This window comes from Pogona vitticeps, chromosome 7 (genome assembly GCF_051106095.1).
Source record: "Pogona vitticeps strain Pit_001003342236 chromosome 7, PviZW2.1, whole genome shotgun sequence".
In the NCBI taxonomy this organism is placed as follows: Eukaryota; Metazoa; Chordata; class Lepidosauria; order Squamata; family Agamidae; genus Pogona; species Pogona vitticeps.
In genome coordinates this window covers 14710174-14729307 of record NC_135789.1, presented here as the reverse complement: position 1 = coordinate 14729307, position 19134 = coordinate 14710174, and the positions used below count along the sequence as shown (strand labels likewise).

The window sequence follows — 19134 nt, the reverse complement described above, 5'->3', positions numbered from 1 at the left end:
GAAAGTGCAAGGCTTATTGGACACCCTCATTATTTTCATAAAAATCAGAGTGCACCCAAGCCCGTGAGTTTTTTCCACACACCGTGTCTTTCCTGTTCCACTCCGATAACCATCATGCACAGAAACCCACACCCTGAGTCTCTGCAGCCGATGCAGCTCCCCCAAAAGTGCATTTTAAACCCATGAGGCCTCATGCCAAATAGGCTTCTAAGCCTGAAAATGTAACATACAAGCCTCCACGATGCTAATAACATTTGTTTCCTATTATCATTATTCTTATTAGTATTCACATTATTGGCATGGAGGAAGACTTAAGCAAGCCTCCAAGGCATATCGAGTCTGAATGCAGCACAAATGTTGCAGAAGAAGGAATTCTAATCCCGGTGGGGGGAATAGAGTTACTCGAGATGCTTAATTTCTAAATACAAGGAGCTCCTCCGGTTTGGCTTGGCTTTCTTAAAGACCAAGGCCAGAACTGGCAAACATGACCCCAACCCTCTCAAACTACAAAATAAACTTTATTTCCTTAGTTCAGTGACAAAATCCCCTTTAAATACCAAAAAGCCATCTTCTGGGGCACATGGGCCAAAGCCCAGTAAGAACTCAAAGGCAGAAAGGAGGGGGTGAAATTATGTTTTGGACTTTGCTTGAGGGATTTTTGGTTCCCAGTGGCACAAAAAGAAATAATCTGGACTTCTGTTCCCTTGCGGCCGTGCGTAGAGAGCTGCCTTCTCTCTCTTGTTCTGTAAGACACATATTTTCCAAAAGTTCCTTTCTGGGGGACTAAAAGTTTCTTGAATCTGGCAAATGAGAACAGTAAAGCAACTGGAAGATCACTTTCAATGAGAAACTTCATGAGGCTGGGAATTTCTTGGCTGGAGAGGCTGGCTGAGAAAGAAATGCTAAAGCAAATGAATAAAAACCAAGAAACCACACAGCTGATGGAATGCAGGAAGCATCAAAATAACTTCCGGCGTATAGACGGCAGCAGCTGAATATTAGGGGGCAGAATTAATAAGGAAGGAAAGGCATGAAAATAGACAGAACTTTTTGCCAGGAGAGAAGATCAGCCTCACAGATCAAGCGGATGCTGTCCTGGTTTTGGGCATGACAGACGGAAGCAGAGAAGAGGAAACTTCAAAAACCTCTCAGCTGTGGAGATACCAGAACATTTCAGATTTGGTGGAGAGAATGGGACTTTGCAGGCGGCGATCCACGAAGGAGGAGGAAGCCGGCCAGCCTTCTGGAAATGTTTAAGAAAAATGGGATCCATTACAGAGCCAGCCAACTTAAAAATAGATTTTTTTTATTATTGTTATGTTGTTAGAAAGCCAAAGAGCAAAGGATGTGTCCATGAACCTCCCAAGCGGACCCCAGCGCTTCCTCACAGCCTGTTGTCCATGACGGGTGGGCGGAGGGGTCCTACTTGTACGAATTTGCTTTGTGTTTTGGCAAGAAGGTAAAGTTGGCCGGGACCGGACCCAGAAGCATCTCGCTGGAGGGTGGAAGGGAAAGAGAGAGAAAAACCATTTTCAGTGAAAAAAAGAGAGCCAAGATGGAGATTTGATTCTTTTTTTTAGTACCTGAGAACTCGGCCAGAGAGAAACCACAGATTTCTCCTTTACAGGCTGAGGAACCCACATGGAAAAAAACCCCACAAGGTTCGTTATAAACAAGAAAGGATCTTACGACACTGTGAAGATCCAAAGAGCACTCTTTTATTAATTACTGCTAATACGGGTTTGGGGGAGATGAAAATCTTTTAAAATGCAAAGATATGTCCTTAAGTGTTTTGGGGACACGGTTAGTTCTGTCCCGGGCTCTGCAGGACAAGGCTGAAGGAAATGGGCCGGACTACAACACCCATCAGCCATGGATAAACCTTGCCAACGGCTGCACCCTCTCCAGTGTGAGATGTAAAGGACTTCCCGTTTCCAAAAGTCTCCCAGTGAGCTGAGCCCCTTTTTTTACCTGATCTTGATCCAGTCTCCCACATTCTGGCTGGCCATCAGAGTCTCCAGGTAGTCTCGGCCCAGGTAGTAAGGGGGTCGCTCATTGATCCTCTGGGGCAGGTGCTCCAGTAAGCCGGTTGGGATGTACCTAGAGATCAAGGGGGGAAAAGAGCAGGACTGGTTCCTTTCGGGGCTGTCATTTTTAAAAAATTATTTATGAACATTGATAAAGGGCTGAGGTTGAGACGCATCAAAGTGCAAAGGTATCCAATATAACGTACTCCCTACACAACTATCTACGTGGCCCAAGAAAAAAAGCTGGAATATACAGGGGAAACTGTGATTCTTCAAAGGGATGCTTAAGCACGGATGTAAAGCCTTGAAGTAGAATGGAGCAATCCAGCCGCCTGTGTGTTTACAAAACCCATCGGCCTTTGCCATGGACAGGATAATGGGGGTCATTTATGCACCCTTGAAAGCATCTGGAAGTTCAAAGCATCTACTTGAACACGCCCCAGACGGCCAGACGCTTTCAGGATGTGTGATCAAAAGCACATGTAATATTCCTGGGCAGGGAGTTCCACCGTCCAGCTGGGACTCTGTGCAGAGGAGCAAAGAGGAGCCCCCGGGGAGAGGCTTACCTGCACATGAACGAGAGCCACTCTAGCAGGAACCTCCTGGTCCTCTCTACGCCCATCGTGTCCGAACCCCAGTGCTCCAGACCATACCGGGTATAATCTTTAAGGATTTCCAGCCTCTCGGCCGAGGAGATGTCCCAATGACGCTGCTCTTTGATTTCGGTGAAGATCCAAGGTTTGATCAGGGCCCCCCTGTGGCCAGAGGGGGAGAGCAGAATGACCACTAGGACGGGGGGGGGGGAGGGAGGGAAACAAAGAACCGCCAATATTGTGGGGGTATGTGTGTCAAAGCTAAGAACATCTGGAGGTGGACCCCTGCCCTCCCCACATCACACCAGGAGGAAAAGCCACTTGCCTGGCGATCATAATGCCCGAAACGCCGGTCTCTGTAGCACGACGGGCGTCTTCGAAAGAGAATATGTCCCCGTTTCCTAGGTAGGAATCAAGACACCTGTGTGTCATACTCTCAGCTGAATGGTCATAAAAGGGAACGCAAGACGGAGACGGATCCATGGATCCCTTGGGGTTCTTCTCATGCCTCTTGCAAGCAAACTGGTTTAAGAAGCCCCCCGGGGGAGAAAAAGGGCCAGGGAAGCACCCCAGCTGCCAAGGAGTGGGGACATTACGGCCAATGCCAGTGACAGTCTTTCTTGAACCTGTCCTGCGCCCAAGCCCACAGAGGAAGTCGAAAGGGGGGGGGCTCGCGTGCCAACAGAAGGTGCAGTCTTGGGGGGCCTCATTCAGTGCAAAGGGAAGCGAGGGGACGGAGGGAAACCTGCACCCACGAGCCAGGACACGGGTGGATCCCGAAACACCCACCGAAAAGAGGCATCGGGTTGGCGATTTTGGCACACTCGGCGATGTAGTCCCAGTCCGCCACCTTGGTGTACCTCTGCTCTCTCGACCGGCCGTGTAGCTGCAAAGAGAGAGAGAGAGAGACGCTTTCAGGCTCCCCGAGGATCGCAAAATGGGACCGTATTCTGGGGAGGTTTTAACCTGGGGGAAGCGGGCAGCCCAGCCGTGGGCGCTGGGAAATTTCCGGAGTGGTACGGTCAGTCAAATTAGTTTCTAACCTCTGCCCATCATCTCTGGTGATGGGGGGAGGGGTGCCGTGGCTAGACCAGGACTCGGGAGACCCACGTTCAAATCCCCACTTGGCCATGAAGCTCGTTGAAGGACGTTGGGAGGGTCACTCTCTCCCAGCCCAGCAGACCCCCCTGAAGACGGAAGAAGGCCTAAATAACCGTCCTTCCGCCATGTTCTAAGTGGAAGCAGCGCAGGAAAATATAAAAACAACAATAATCCAGGCTACACAACCGAGAGCATACCGTGACTAAAGACACTCCCCAGTCCCGGAGGCTTGGGATGATTTTATGAGCCAGGTTGGTCTTCTCGTGCACCCCGGTCCGGATTTTGACAGTCAACGGAGCATCTAATACCTGGAGAAAGGATTGAGTTTTAGTCATTTCTAGAAGGGATCCATTCCCCTACCATGCGAGGTTGCAGGATCCGTTCCCAGGGACGGCTGGGGAGGGACCCTTCCCAAAGACCCGGGCAGCCATGGGCAGCCATGGGCAACCTGGAACCATGAGGACTAGGGCCCTTAAAGAGTTTGCGAGGAAGGGCCGATATCGTAGCGGGAGGACTCTTGTTCCTACGTTCCCTACAGAACTGACTGAACCCTCTTTGGGGGTAAAGGCAGCTGCACACACCCAGAGAAACCCGCGTCCCACCCCCACCCACCTACGGTCAAACTTACGTAGTTCATGCCTCGGACGATAGCTTCTAATTTATTCACCCGGTTCATTAAGGCACAGCCTCCGCCCTGAGAAAAAACAAGGAGGGAAGAAATTAACCATCCCCTTCTGCAAAAACAGAACCCAAGGGGTTATTTCCAGAAAGATCCTGAAACGCCTGGAGCCCGACCGAGACTTAGATATTCCTGTTCTGGGTGTCTCTTTCCAGGCCCCAAGACCACAGAGTTTGGGATGGGTGGGTGGGTTTTTCTTTTTCTACAGGGACGATGGCACTCGGGAGGCTCTGAGTTGTTGGCTACCTTGTTGTAGACGAGGTCAATGGGGCAGCCCACGTTGACATCTACAAAATCCACCTCGATCGTCTTGTTCAGAAGCTCCGCGCATCTGGTCATCGTATCCGGAAAGGCTCCTTCCAGCTGCAAAAAAACGGGGGGGGGGGAGGACAGGATGGTTGGGGGGGTATCGAGAGAGGCACTGGGCTCAAAACTCACCAAGTGCATGGCTCAATAAAAAGCCATGGCTTTTCGTCCACTGCGTCTGAGCCTCCCGACGCCGCCCCGGGGGCCCGTTACCTGAACACCGAAGAGGTCCTCCGTGTGGTGGCGCTTCAGCAGGGCCCACTCCGACGACTGGCCCTGAAGGAGGTTGGTGCACATGGCCATCTCCCCGCAGGTGACGTCCGCCCCGTAGCGCTTGCAGATCCTCCGGAAAGGGAGGTTGCCACACTGATAGGCCAGAAGAAGAGAGACGGAGAGGGAAGCAGGACAGAAACCCCAAAGCGCCGCCACCGCCTCCCTTCCTGGCGTGAATCTTTTCAGCATGCAAGATCAGATTCCATAGCAGCAAAAAAACCTAAATCAGCCTGCTCCTGGCTAGGCTGACTGAGAGATTCTGGCAATTAAAACCCAGAAGGTAACTCGTCTGAGCTCTGATCTGGGCGAGTATTTTGACCGTCTGATTTTGTTCAATGCAGAGAAGTGCAAGTATTCTTTGTTCAATCAAGCCTGGATTACCTGATGGCTTGTACTCTGCTCTTTTCTTTCAGGCGGGGGGCAAAGTGGTGGTGGGGGAAGGGAACAGCTACCTGATTTTTGCAAACCATGGAGGTTCCAGAATAAAAGACAACAAAGAAGAGCTGAGTGTCCCTCCCGGACTTTGCCACCTCCCATTTCTTTGGCTTCCCTCAAGATCCACCCAACAACCAGACTGCTATTCGGCATTTCTCTCCAGCTTAGGGAAAAAAATGCGCACACGGGTGACGTGCAGGGCAAAGAACTTACGGTGGTTAACGGCGCCAAGTAAAGCTTGCCATTGAGGTCCAACTGGAAGAGAGAAGCAGAAAGAGGAGAAAGAGAAAAGATGAGGAACGGATCAATTTCGGGTGCCGTAAAAGACCGTCTGCTTTTCCTCTCAAGCGACTGGGAGCAGGAAAGGCCCGGCCTGACCGAGGAGGCCGCAGTGGGCTGGAGACCAAACCATCAGACTCGCCGTCCAGCTGCTTCAGTTCCGTCCTGAGCCTCTGAAATCTAGAAATGGTTTTAGGAAGGATTCTCTTGCCCATTTCCAACACAACCCTTCCCTCCACCTCACCTTCCGCTTCTCACACGGTCTCAGCCTCACGAGGTCTTCATCCGTCACAGCGCCGACTCGCTTGGGAATCGGCTCAGACGGTGCCGCCACCGAGCCTGGGTTCTCAGCGGCTCCCAACGCAGGATCTCCATCCTGGGATAAGCGGGCGACATCCAGGACCTCCTCGGTGGCACCGTCGAGACCCACCCTTCCTGCCAAGTCCGCGGTCTCCGCCTTTTCCCCTCCTTTGGTCCCAGCCCCCTTGATGTGGTTGCGCTTGGCAAGGCGGTTAAGATACTCCCGCGAGGCCTCAAAAGAGAATTTCTTTTTCCGCAGCTCCCGCTGGAGGTCTTTGCTCAGGTGATTCTTCACCAACGTTTTACCTTCCCACTGTTTCAAAAGATCAGGGTTAACCAGGTTCTCGAAGTCCTCTCCCAAGTGGGCACCCGCAAAGCGGCAGGTGGCCCCGTAGTTGCAGCGGCCGAACGTCTCGTAAAGCACACACCGCTCGCCGAGGTCCGGCGGCTTGGTAGCCAGGTATTCCTTGACGTCGTGGAGGAAGCGGCACCGGGGACCGACGAAACATTTCTCCCCACGTTCCTTCAAGGGAGGATTAAGATAAGGAGGGATGACCTGGTTGATTTGGCAGCTCGTCCCCTCCGAGAACCCACAAGGTGGCCCCGGGAAGCATCCCCCCAGATTCTCGAGCAGGTTTACACAAAGGAGAGGAACTCCCAGACGAACATCAGAAGGGCAGTGTCATGGGCACACCCTCAACCTGTCGAAATCTGGATTCACACCCACCCATCCTTTTACCTGGACAATGGAGAGACACAAGCGGTGCTTCTCGTAATCCGTTGGTTTCACGCGTGGCCGGCTCTTGTTCTGCCCACGGGCCCTCTTCCCTTTCGGCCCGGTCGCTTCTTTGCCAGGCCCTTCGGGAGGCGCTTTGTCCTGGTCCTCTTCCAGCTTCTGGAGTTTGGCAGGAGGTTCAGATGGGTCTCCGGCTGCATCCCTCTCAACATCCTCATCACCGTCTTCGTCAGGCAGTGGCTCTCCTTCCCGGTCGAGGTAGGCGTGGAATTCTTCTTTGGTCGAAAGATACCTGGAAGGAAGACAGGTTGTTGTTTTTTTAAACTTGCGGAAAAGAGCTGTCAAGGATCTGGGTGGGTGTCACCGTCACAGACAACCAGATTTTTCTTTTCCCAGGGCACCACTGCACTTAAGGGAATCAGTTGCAAGCCTTTTCAGGGGTTGTTTGATGCACAGAGTCATATAACGGAGAAAATTCCAAGAGGGAAAACACCCCTGATAGGCGGGCGGAACAGATAGCCGATCTGAACAACTACACAGCTTTTTTTATTTTTGCATTTATATCTGGCTTTTCTGAAATCGGCTATCTATTCCACCCAAAACAGGGGCGCCTCAGGGTTGCTGCACCACTCGGAGCATCACAACAAGCAGATACTGCCTCCCTGTTCCTTTCCTCTTGGCGCTCAATGGGTCTGATTTGAGCTGTCATTTCGGACCAGCTTCCCACTGATTTAAACCATTGCCTTCCCCTTGATGGCTCTTTACCCGCTCAGTCTCTGGAGGTTGTAGAATCTCTTGCTATAAGAAATCTGAGGCACTTCCTGCCCATGGTGGTCATTTCGCTAGCCCTATGTAATTTGACTTACTTAATTTATAATTTATAATCTATTTAATTTATAACTTAAATCTCTACATTATAATTTAATTTATCTCATTTCCCATTGAATTTATTATTTATTTAAATTATCCATATAATTTATAAGGACACTATGGGGGAAGGGGCTCCTTCTTGGAGGGGGGAGAATAAGAGAGGGTTCCTCTGAGTGGGCATGTGGGTGAGGAGGGGGCTTGACAGGCATGGGGGTCCATGGTGGGGGGGTTGGCCTTTAGGGGGGGCAGACTTTTATTTGGGGAGGGGGCTCCTCGTTGGAGGAGGGGGACTTCAAAGGACTGCTGGGGGGTCTGCAACAAAAGGGGTGGGCAGGGGGGGTCTAAAACGGGAAGATAGGAGGGGTGGGGGAGGGGCTCTGGAGGATGAGGAAGAGCCCCCTCCATACTCACTGGGCTCGGATCGGGGCCACCCCCGCAGCCTCCATTGCAAGCCTTGGTTGAACAAGCCGCTGGAAACCATAGACACCCAGCGGCCAGAGCAGCCCAACGTGTCCTCTGGGGCAGCACGCGTCCAGGCTCCCTCTTCCGGAGAAATCCCTCACTTCCGCTCGCTACCGGAAGTGTGGCGCCCGAGCTATATTCCTCGCCTGTCGTTCCTCCCAAAGGGTGGCCATGGAGAGTGGGAGGGCTAGAGCGTCCCCCCAATTCTCTACGAGCCGTTCTGGGGCAGAGAAAGAGAGGCAAGCGAGAAGTTGCTTTAGGAGGGACTACAACTCCCCTCATCCCCCACCACACACTGTGGATTATGGGAGTTATAGTTCCCAAACAACCTTTTTCCCCTCATTTCAACGGGGGGGGGGGCGTTGTTGTGTTTGGGAGCCCAAGACAAACATTTCATTAATATTTTGAATAATTTACCATATTTAGCTTTGAATCTGGTGGGGTTTTAAATTATGTAAGCTGGTTTCTTTTTGTTTGTTTGTTTTTGTTTTGTTTAGGACAAAGCCAGGATAAACATGCATACATACATACATACATACATACATACATACATACATACATACAAAATAAAATAATTGAGCTAACATTTATAAATAAATAAATAAATAAACAAACAAACAAACAAACAAACAAACAAATAAATAAATAAATAAGGGGTGACGAGTCCATTGTTGTGACCCTTGAGGGTCAAATTTGAGGCAGAGTGTTGGGGGGGCACGAAATCCTCCCCCCCTTTTCTTTTCCGGCACACCATGCTGCCTCTACTGAAATCGGTCTCCTAATTCATCAAGGTACCCACCCACCGAGGGTGGCTTTGGGAGGATTTCTTGCAAACCAGCATGGCCTGCCTTGCTGTCGCTGAATGATGCTGCTGAGAGGGCCAGAGGCCCAGATGTGCCCACACGCCCTCCTGGTGCAAGGAGAGCCTTTCTTTCTGTTGTTGCACCGGCGGTTGTGCATCCAGAGCCCGAAGGCTCTGGTCTTGGATGTCATGGAAGGACTTCAGCAGAAGAGGGCACCAGATGATTTTCCAGCCACAGGCTTTGGGTTTTGAGGCAGCCTATGGGAGGGATGGTGAACACCAAAGGATTGCACTCGTTAGAGCTAATTTTTATATGTCACGATAGGCACACACCCACACTGCTCTACGGTGCAAATTTGCTTTCCCTTCGAAAGGGGCAGAAACCCTTCAAACGCTTTTAATTGAGCCATAAACCTCAGTTCCTCCGGTTCATTTCCAGCAGACACGGCTTCAGCTCTTGGTCACACACACCCCCAAAATCTGACTTAACGAGCCGATTAAAAACAAGAAGATAAGAAGCTACCGTGCTTGGGCCGGTCTCGCTCAAAACCTGGTCTACACCGCGTCTTCCCTGGACTGACGCTCGCCAGACGGGTGGGACTACCACCTCCATCGCCTCCAGCCAAGCTGGCGAACGTCCAGTAGCCCCTCTGTCCGGGCAAATAACCCCCAAATGGCGTTGTACCCCCAAAAAAGCTGGGGTGGGCACCAGAAGGACAGGGCATTCCTCATTCCTGGGCAAAAACTGTGCCAGTGGAGTCGGTTGGCAAACACTTGCTCTTCCTTGGCTTTTGTATTCTGCAGAAAGGAGGGCAGGCAAGTGGGATTTAAAAAACCAGGCTGTTATCTACGCCAGCCCACCGAAGTGGTGGCTGGCACGTTGCCGGGGTTGGAAAGTCCTTTAAAAAGCCGGTGCGTGTCCGGCTGCAAGTGCTCCCCATCACTCACACTGTTTTCGTCTTTTCCGGCATGGCAACACCAGCCGATAAGGGCTTTGTGCCCGGCCGACCCCCTCCTGCCTCTTCCCTTTCACTCCTCACATCATCCCCGCCTCTGGCTCCTGAGTCTATCGCTCCGTCACCTTGTAAATGTCATCAACTGGCCCGGGCTGGCGTTCAAGGATGCTTTTCTTGTTCCCTTCTATCTCTCCATGCAGGCTCTTGCATCCCAAAATAGGTCTGTGAGCCGTGGAGAAAGAAAGAGGGAGATGTGCCCAGGAGCCATCTATCTTTGAAGGCCAATGAGAAGACTTTTGGTGGGTGGCCAAATGCAAAAATAATAATAATAAAAACCAAAACAAACCACAAAAATCTCACATGCACTGAGCCAAGGGCATCCTTTCAGCTTGGAGAGGTGAAGGACAGCGGGTCCCATCATCCTCCGCAGGCCACATGCGTTTGGAGTTGCTTTCTAACATATTTCAAAGGGACCAGTCGGAGTCTGGGACGTAATTAGACTAAAACAGAGCGGGTCATCGATTATAATCTTGTTCTATTCCCCACTTGGTCTCCCAGACTCCTCTGCACTTAAAATAGTTTTAAAATGGTGATGATGATGATTCTTCATGGACTACTGAATACAAGCTCAGCGGTTTAGGCAGTTCAAATCCCCCACTCGCCTCCTTAACAAGGGCTGGACTGGATGATCCATGGGGTCCCTTCTGGTTCTAAGACATTATGATGATGATGATGATTCAACCAGGTTTATCTCCCCCAGTTACATTTCTTATCCCCAGAGAACTGGCACTGTGGGTTAAAATGGACAAATTGTCAAGGGTGGGAACCTTTACTGTTTACTCTTCCTTAAGAAAACCTTAGTGCCCTCTTTGATTGTCGTGACAAATCTAGGTACACTACTGTACAGGTACATTACTCAGGTCACTGGAGACACGGTTATTTTTATGGGGTGGATGGGAAATCCTACAGCAGCATGGCAACTCCGAAACAGGCCATCGGGATTTCGTAAGGAAAGGTGGTAGACAGAAGGGGGGGAACCTCTTTATTATCTCCAAAGGCTTCAAAACATGGAGAGATTGGGGTATTTCATTGAGCATGCAACACTAGAGAGGCATTTTGCCTGAGAATCTGGAGAGAATTTTGTCAGCTGCCGCAGAGCTTGAAAAAGTTATATTTTGGGGGGTCCGAGCCCTGTAATCTCAGGCCGAAGGAACCGGGGTTAATCCCACTGGGAAAAAAAATTAACTTTAGAAGCTCAAAGGACAGAGAAGTCTGAGCTAAAGGAAGCAGGAGTCTAACTTGGGAGGATGATTCTGCCAGTCAGAGCTGGGAATACCAGCCTAGGTTGATGATGGTTCTAATTCAGTATAAGATACAAAGGCCCATCATTTATCCTCGAAACGGCCTCTGAGAAAGTCCTTTCCATTGGCCAGCTGGATGAACCCTGGCCTTTGTCCGCTAATGGGGTTCATGATTGTATATATATATATTTTCAGCCCACAAACGGCCTGCATCCGTTTTGACTTGGGGGTCAACGCCACTGGCCAAAGACCGCGGGAAAGACCGATCAATCTTGCCGGGGTTTTGAATGGTCAAGAGGAACCCAAAGTGGCTGGGTCTCTTAAGAATCAAAGACACCCCTTCCCATGGGGTTATTTCTGTGGGATTAGAGGAGAAAAGATATATGGACTCAGCCAAAGGATGGGTAAACAGATCGGTGGGTCAAAGATTTCCATTAAGGTGCTCCAGGACAGTTTTATCTCCAGCTTCTTCCCGTCTCTCTCTCTCTCTCTCTCTCTTGACGGGGAACAGATGGTAAGCGGGAAATCTGCCTCTTGTAGAGCTTGGACCCCCCCCCCCAAGGGACCTCTAAGCCTTACGGGGCTCAAGGTGCTGACTAAAATTGAGATTTGGGGGCTTTGGAAATGAAGGGGGGGGGAATAAAGTCCGGAAAAAGATGGCCAGCCTCCGTGTTGTCCTTCCCCCCCCCAACACAACCGCTTGGTCCAAAGTGGCGGTGTGGGTGGCCTCCTCGCCAGCACAACAGTACCCATGTTTGACAAGGGGACTAATTGCAGGTCATGTCAACATAAGAAGAAAGCGGATCTCCCCTGAACGAGAAGCAGAAAGGCAGAGCGGAAAGGGGAGGTGGGGAAAAATCAGGATCAAAGGAGCTGGTTTAAGGAACAACAAGCCACCACGGAGAAGTTTTGGGGGATCCCTAATCTGTAGAAGCAGCTGCCTTGCTTCCATTTATGGAGAGAACTGGCTCATTTCGCCGGGTTGTAAGAACAGAGTTTCAAGATGGTTCCTTTGCCTGCTCCACCTCGCAAGCTTGTTGTGGTGAGGGCAAGAGGGAGGAGGATGAGAGACAAGTGTAAGGCACCAAGCCAAAGTGTGTGTGGGGGGGAGCGATGTTGTAAAAAATGCAGCCGGGGTTTTCTTACACGCTTTTGGTCGCTTGCGGGGGGGGGGAGGAACAAACACAACCTGGTGAAGCAGGTGACTTGACCATGTCCGAATCTGAACATCGGTGGCACAGACAGTTCTAGGGAGTCTTAAACTGGGGAAATGTGGATTTTGCAGAAAGCGTTTTGTGGAAAAAGCACTAAGTGGCCCTCCTTCGGGAAGCAGGCAATGGTTACGGATTGAATTTTTCGATTCCTTGGACTACAAACCCCATCATTCTCTATTCTGGGAGTTCTACCTAGCAGAGAGGCACGTCTTACAGACACTTTAATGGGGCTTATTGGGTTTCTTAACTGAAGTTTGGAAGTAATGGGGCACAAATAAATGTTATTACCTGGAAGAGGTTACCTCTCTGTTTACTGTGATAAATCCACATTTAAGAAGTAATACAAGGAGCAGGAACCAAATTAGTTCAGTGAGGCGGTATTTTCTAGGGCGTTTTTTTTTTTTCTTCTTTCAAAAAGTTACTTTTAAAGGAGGCATTTTGATGGAGATTTTTTGGTGGTTTCGTCCGCACACCAAACCCTTAGTGCTCTTTTAAGTTACAAAAAAGTCGCAAGCAAACTTGCGAGTTCCTTTTGTAATATATAAGAGGAATGAGTTGCTTCACAAACAGGAGAACCTCAGAGTTCCATCCTAGGAGAGGGTGCAAGAATCCTTGTGGCACAGGGGTGACGTAGTGGGGCGGTGCCAGTGGATCCCACCACCTCAGCTCATGCAACTCTTTCCCAGAAGCCCTGGCCACACACGCTCCGTCGGGGTTGAATCCGTATCCAGTCCCAGAGGGTTTGTTCACCCCGTCGTGCATCCCGCAGATTTCATGCAAACCCCGTCTACATTTCCAAAGGGCAAGTTGACGGTGCCCACAATGTTGCCTCCATGTTCGACCTGCAGATCCAAATGACAGAGCCGCACGGTAGCGCAAACGAAAGACCTCACCGACAGGTTTTGGGGGCAAGGTCCCCGTTTCCCTCTGAAGCCTCTTTTCTCCCGTCTGGTTTCTTTCTCTCCGGCTGCAGTCCACCCCGATTAGGGGAAAAATAAACACACGATTAGAGCTATTCCACGCTCACTGGCCCACAGCTGGCTTTCGTCTGCGTGCAATCTAAACAGTGGCTCGGGGATCAACCCATGAATGCGCTAGGGCGTCTTCTGAGGAATCGTGTTCCTCGTCAGGCCTACCCCACCGGAGTCCCAATTAAGGCGCCGACGTATATACGACGCAAAAGAAGCAAAACGCTAGCCCTCCTGAGACTAGACCCATGGCAGGAAAACCTTCCGGGAACCCCAAGGATCCATGGCGCGGCCAATTCTGTCCCTGCCACGTTCCCTGAAAGGCAGGGCAACAGGGTTAATTCGGACCGCTTTCCCTGTGGATCGGGGTCGGCAAGGGAGAGCCTCCCACAGATTTCGTATCAAAACACAGAGCGGATGGCTAGTGATGAGCGAAGCGACAGAGGTGCAGGAGAGTGGGGTGGTGAAAGGAGAGAAACCCAACGCAAACAGGATTAAAGTGGGCAGGAAGAAAACCGACCATTGTTTAATTGCCAAGTAATTTTAAAAATGTTTCCTGAACACTTTTTCTTTTGGCTTATAGTGAAAAGCTGCCGAGGCGTCACGAAACCTGTCGGAGGTGGGGGCTGATGTCACCGTTTTAGCATGCACCTGAAAAGCCACGACAAGTCCAGATCCCACACACAATGCTGACCCAAGACATCCTGCTGCCTGAGGCAACGATGCTTTTTTTATTAGGTATGTCATTTCCCAGATCCTGGCAGTAAAACTGCAAAAAAGAGCACACCCCATGACTACCCATCGCCTCTTCAGCTCCGAATCCGCATCCCGAACCAACTGCTTTGATCCCGTTCGGAGCAAGGCGTTTGGCTCCTGTTTTCTGCAGAAGCTTGGCCTCGGGCAGCATTTTTTCTTGTGGCGATCCGGGCCGCAGCTGCTCCCCGAAACCGCAGAGCCCCGCTCAAGGGGTGGGGTGTGTTTCCCCTCCGCTCACCGCAAATCTCAACTGTTTATTTGTATAGTGGTAATAAGATATAATTATGTAAAGAAACACACGCCACTCGGCTCCTGGGCTCACTCAAACGCACGAGCGCCCTTGCCAAGGGCAATTCAGAGAATGAGAGCTTTATTTATTTTTTGAGGGGGTGCAGACATGAAGTGGGGGGGGGGGAGTGAAACCGCCCAGCAAAAAAAGGAGTTCGTCTCGGCCAGCAAGAGGAATCGCTCTCAGATCAAAGTCTGCTGAGAAACAGTATTTGGTATTTCTCTTTCTCTGAGGGTCACCTTGGGAGGGGGTGGACAACAAAGCTGATGATTCTCAGCTAACCAGTCTGGGTGGAGATCTTTGAAACTGGGTTTCTAAATAGGAACACGCACACGCATGCACAAACACACACGCGCCACAAATCACGGAGCCCCTTATTGTATGCCCTTCCGCCTGTCAATGACACATGCTCCGTTAAAAGATTACAAGGCTCATAATCCCCCAACAATTCCCCACCTGTGAGGAAACCTCGGGGTGAGGTCCGGGTGCCCCATCATCACACCTCGGCGGAGGGGAGGGAGGGAGCCAGATCGCGAGGAAGGAAAACTTCCCTGAAATTCCACCGCTGGCACTAATGTGTATTCATGCCAAGTGACACTATGATTGGATCCAGGGTTTAAAAAAAAACTCAGATCAGCTCATGCACCAGAAGAATGCATTTTCATAGTCCCAAACCTCCTACGGAACAATCCCTGTATCCACGGGGAATCTATTCCAAGCGCCTCCATGGATACCAAAAAAGCAGATGATAGCAAACGCTATCTTAATAGTGAAAGTGACACAGTATGGTCCGTAGTGTGGTCTCTGGTTCCCTCATATGTCCAGTTCTGGTAACATCATCTTTAAAAAAAATCTACTTCCAGGATTTTTCTTTTAATATTTTTAACATTAATATTTTAATATTTTTAATTGACCAGATAGGCGGGATATAAATAAAATAAATAAACAAACATTTTCAGACAGTAGATAAGTGAATCAGCAGATAGTGATCCTGTGGATAAAGGGGTCCTGCTGTATACGTATAGAAACATACATGCAAATTTTCATTTATTTTATTTACAGGGGTGCAGCGTCCGGGTATAACAACCTAGGCCACGCCATTTGCTGAATTAGCCTTGGAGAGAGAGAGAAAACCGCTTGCCTCCATGAACCACAAACCTGGCCAACGAATCCTCGAGGGACTTTCGCTCTGCAGGCGAAAAGTCGCTAAGTGTGCCCGGTTCCCCTTCCAAACCCCGGCCTGCTCGGCCCGCCTGATCCTTCCCGACTCTCTCTAGGATTATTTTATGCGCCTTGCGGATGGGTCCCTTCTTCCAAGAATTTTTATTGCTCCCCAATGTGTATATAAATGAGATTGTCCCAGAACGGGTGAAAGATTAATCGCGCGAGGCCCCGTTTGTTAGCTTTTCAGGGGATTTTTCTGCTGCTTTCGCTTTGATTCATCCTCCGTGTCAGGCCGTGGAGTCTGCGGGCCGCCGGGCTCTTGTGGGAGGCTTCATGGCTTCGTCCTATATTTATGGTCGCTAGTCTGCTGACGGCTCCAAGCCAGAAACACTGTGTCCTGAGGTTTCCTTCGTTCCCAGAAGAAATTAGGGTCGCTCACCAACCATGCAAACCCCCCAGTAGAGTTGCAAGATCCTTTCTTGGACTAGAAAGCCCATCATCCCCCTGGGCTGCAAGACCAAAGACAAGGTGCTCGCAGAAGCCCCGGCCGACCATGAGCCCAAAGCTCACTTTGGGCTGCTGAAAATCCCTTCTTGGCCAAGCTTTTCCCACTAACCCGTCCAGTGTCTGGTTCCCATCCTCCCCTTCTCTCAGCGGAAGATCACGGGGTCAAGGAGAAGCCAAAAGTAAAGGAAGAAAGACTTCAGATTTCTCACGGGATCTAAAATTTGGATTTTTCTGCCCGTTCTCCCTTTTTTTTTTTGCCCAGAATTCTGGGATTCTGCCTAAACGGCTTCTAGCATTATCCCTATTTTTAGGGGAGTCTAATTTCACCAAATTTGAAATGTCAAGGTCGCCTGGCCTCCAAGAAGCTGGATTATAGTGCTGGGTTGTTCAGAATGAACGCAATAATCATTTATTGGTTCCTTTGCTGCTGAGCCTCGGCTGAATAGACAGACAGCCCATTGTTAGAAGTTGAAATACTGAGTCTGAAAAGCTTTATTCCGGGGGATCATCAGGGGAGAAGAATCAGACTGGGAAGGAAAGCCTGAGATCATCTCCCAAAAGATCAATTGCAAACCAAAGTTGTTTGTTTGTGTTTTGCAAGCTAACCTACGTGTGTTAGTTTGTGACAAATCAGATGTCGTCAGCATTTAAGGAATTCCTCCTTCTAATGAAGGCTCATCTATAATGTGTAATTTTTTCCTGTATCTTGTTCTGTTCTTTTATTCCATTTCCCCCCTAGCTTGTAGAAAGTAAATAGACATTTCGGGCAGAGAGGGACAGAACAGCAGAGAGAAGGATTTGGGCTGGGGGTGGCTCGGCCGTCACACTCATGAATGAGAAAACATGTTCTCAAGTATGGCACTTTCTATATTTAACATGATCTCCTCATCCCTATGTTGAGAAGGGACCAGGAGAACGTGACTTCTTTCCCAGTGTTTAAACAAAACAAAACAAAACAAACCCCAAAAACTAATAAAGCTTCTCCAAGGCTAAACCTAGGAAAGGAGAAAGTAAGGTTCAAGAATCGGTTGAGCGGAAAGCTTGCCCGAGCAGCCGCCCCCGAGGGGAAAATGGGGGGGGGGAATGAGCGGCGTGAGATAAGTTGAAGGGTCAGGATTGCAAGCAATGATGCCTTAATGCTCTGGGAGGGGGGTTGGGGGAGGAAAGGGTTACCTTTTTGAACAAATAGTCCCCCAACCAATAATCGCTGTCTGTATTTTTGTGGCCGCTGGATTGAACAAAAAGCTCCGTCCGATTCACATCTCCTCTCTTCCAACCCTAAGGCATCGGGGAAATCGCTCTGCCCGCTGACAGGCACGATGGGAGGCTATGGGGTTGATGCGGTTCGTGTTTCCTGGCTGCGCGACCTGTGGTAATATAAAAAATAGGTGCGGACAGAAATCCGCTGTTAACCTCTGGCTTGCGCGGCTGCGCTAATACAGAGCTGATATTCCGGGGCAGATGATAATATTTTGATGTATCACAGCTTCCTGTTGAAATCAGCCTTCTGCCAAGAATCATGATGACTAGAACCTCGGCTGATCATGAAATAGAACACATTCTCCTTGCAAACGGCTGGAGATTCAGTCCATCAACCTTACAGAGGCTTTGGACGTCCATTCCCATTCGCCCCAGCCAGACTGGCCCAGGGGGCGAGGAATTGCGGGCCTGCAAAGTCCGTGGAAGATCGGAGTCTGCCTTGAGATAACATAGGTGTGTTGTTCCTATTCCGAACCACCCTTTTAATCAAAATGCTGAGGACTAGAATTTTAAGACATTGGGAGGTTTAGCACAATAAGGCGCAGCCCATAGCAGGAGGTCCCAGAAAATTCCAGATAAACATCGGAGGGCCCCTGGCACTAAATCCTGCCTCGGTAGACAACAGTGCCCAGAATCCTCTCAGCCACTGGTCATGCTGCATGGGGGGGGGATGATGGGTTTCTATGTCACATCTCTACAAAAGACATTCCCTCTCCCTTGAGAACTGGGGAGAGAGAGAGAGAGTCCCTTCTGGTGCTGCCAAAACTTCAGTTAATTTGTGCTCATGTTCCATTTAACAAGACAGCCTAAATATTTAAAATAGATTTGCGAGGGTGGGGGCTGGGAGATGTAAGCCTATGCCTCCTACACCAGCTCCCCCGGACGATCGCGTTACAGCGAGCCACAGATGGAACTTATTAGGGCTCCTGGAGAAAAAAAATCAGGCCAAGAGAGAGAAAAAAGAAGGGGGGGAAACACATTGTGTTCGCCCCCCCCCTTTTAATGCGCTGGTGTGACAACACCACCAACAACAAGAGCATCAAACCGTGGCAGCTGTCTTAATCCCGATAATTCAATTCCGCCTCACAAAGAAACATTAATGGGAAACAGGTGGGCCGGCCGGAGGCTCGGATCTCCATTAGCAAACGACAGGCGTTGGATAAACAGCGCTCGGATCATCGTCCGATCTCGGGGCCGCCCTCGGATCGTGCTTTTCTCAGAAATTAGATGCGTTTGTCCACAAAGGAAGAGGCAGAGGCGGCCATGGGGTCCCTTCGAAGCCGAGGAAATTTCTGTGCAAAAATTTCTGCCCTGAACCCTCCCTTTATGATGCTCCGTTGATCTCACTGCTGTGTTACGGAGCCGTTATCCTTTCTGGGCCCATAGCCAAGGGCAGCCCCAAGTGGAGTACATGGCAGTAGCCAAGCCTGGCGCTGGGGAACTTGGCGATGCCTCCACCTACAATTCCCTAACCAGCCTGGCCAGGGCTCATACGGGCTGGGTGACCTTAAGGGGCCCCGGGGGAGATAACTTTTCCATGATGTCGGGGCAGATTGAAGGGTCGTTCCGGTAAAACGGGGTTCGTGTGGAGTGGAGTCAAAAGCAACACAGAGGGAAATCTAAGATGCTGCAAAATTTTGCTTTGCTGTACCGTCCGTCCTGTTTCGTCCGTCACACCGCTGGCTCTGGCATGACTGGTTTGGGACAGTTTGGCCGCGTGGGTTTGCCGGTGGGGATACCACAGAGGGCTGGCAGCATGCCTTTGTCTGGGGGTACACCCCACCTATCCTCAGGTACACCAAATAAACTCATCTGATTCTAAGAGGAGATAGACCTTTCTCCCTGGTGGCCCAAAG

The 19134-nt window shown here is 50.2% G+C and overlaps 1 protein-coding gene and 1 long non-coding RNA gene across 2 annotated transcripts; one reads left to right on the top strand and one right to left on the bottom strand.

The window, feature by feature from the left end:
* Nucleotides 1–1289: 1289 nt before the first annotated feature.
* DUS3L (dihydrouridine synthase 3 like) lies at nt 1290–8180 on the bottom strand. Its single transcript, XM_020780848.3, has 13 exons — nt 8011–8180; nt 6733–7021; nt 5938–6516; nt 5628–5669; nt 4920–5072; nt 4647–4763; nt 4350–4415; nt 3919–4029; nt 3410–3506; nt 2946–3021; nt 2594–2782; nt 1972–2100; nt 1290–1495 (listed from the first exon to the last, which is right to left on the bottom strand). The coding sequence occupies exons 1-13, from the start codon at nt 8043–8045 to the stop codon at nt 1423–1425; spliced, it is 1956 nt and encodes a 651-aa protein (XP_020636507.3). The 5' UTR covers nt 8046–8180; the 3' UTR covers nt 1290–1422.
* A 2394-nt stretch (nt 8181–10574) lies between these two features.
* Nucleotides 10575–16710, top strand: LOC144584100 (uncharacterized). The gene is made up of 2 exons (XR_013538148.1): nt 10575–14040; nt 15410–16710. It is a non-coding gene; the product is annotated as an uncharacterized LOC144584100 (long non-coding RNA).
* The last annotated feature ends 2424 nt before the right edge of the window (nt 16711–19134 follow it).

Coding starts and splice junctions, on each gene's coding strand:
- DUS3L (XM_020780848.3), bottom strand. CDS start 8,045: ATGGAGGCTGCGGGGGTGGCCCCGATCCGAGCCCA. Junction 4,764..4,919: donor AGGACCTCTTCGGTGTTCAG/GTAACGGGCCCC, acceptor GTTTTTTTGCAG/CTGGAAGGAGCCTTTCCGGA. Junction 4,030..4,349: donor TCGTCCGAGGCATGAACTAC/GTAAGTTTGACC, acceptor TCCTTTCTCCAG/GTATTAGATGCTCCGTTGAC.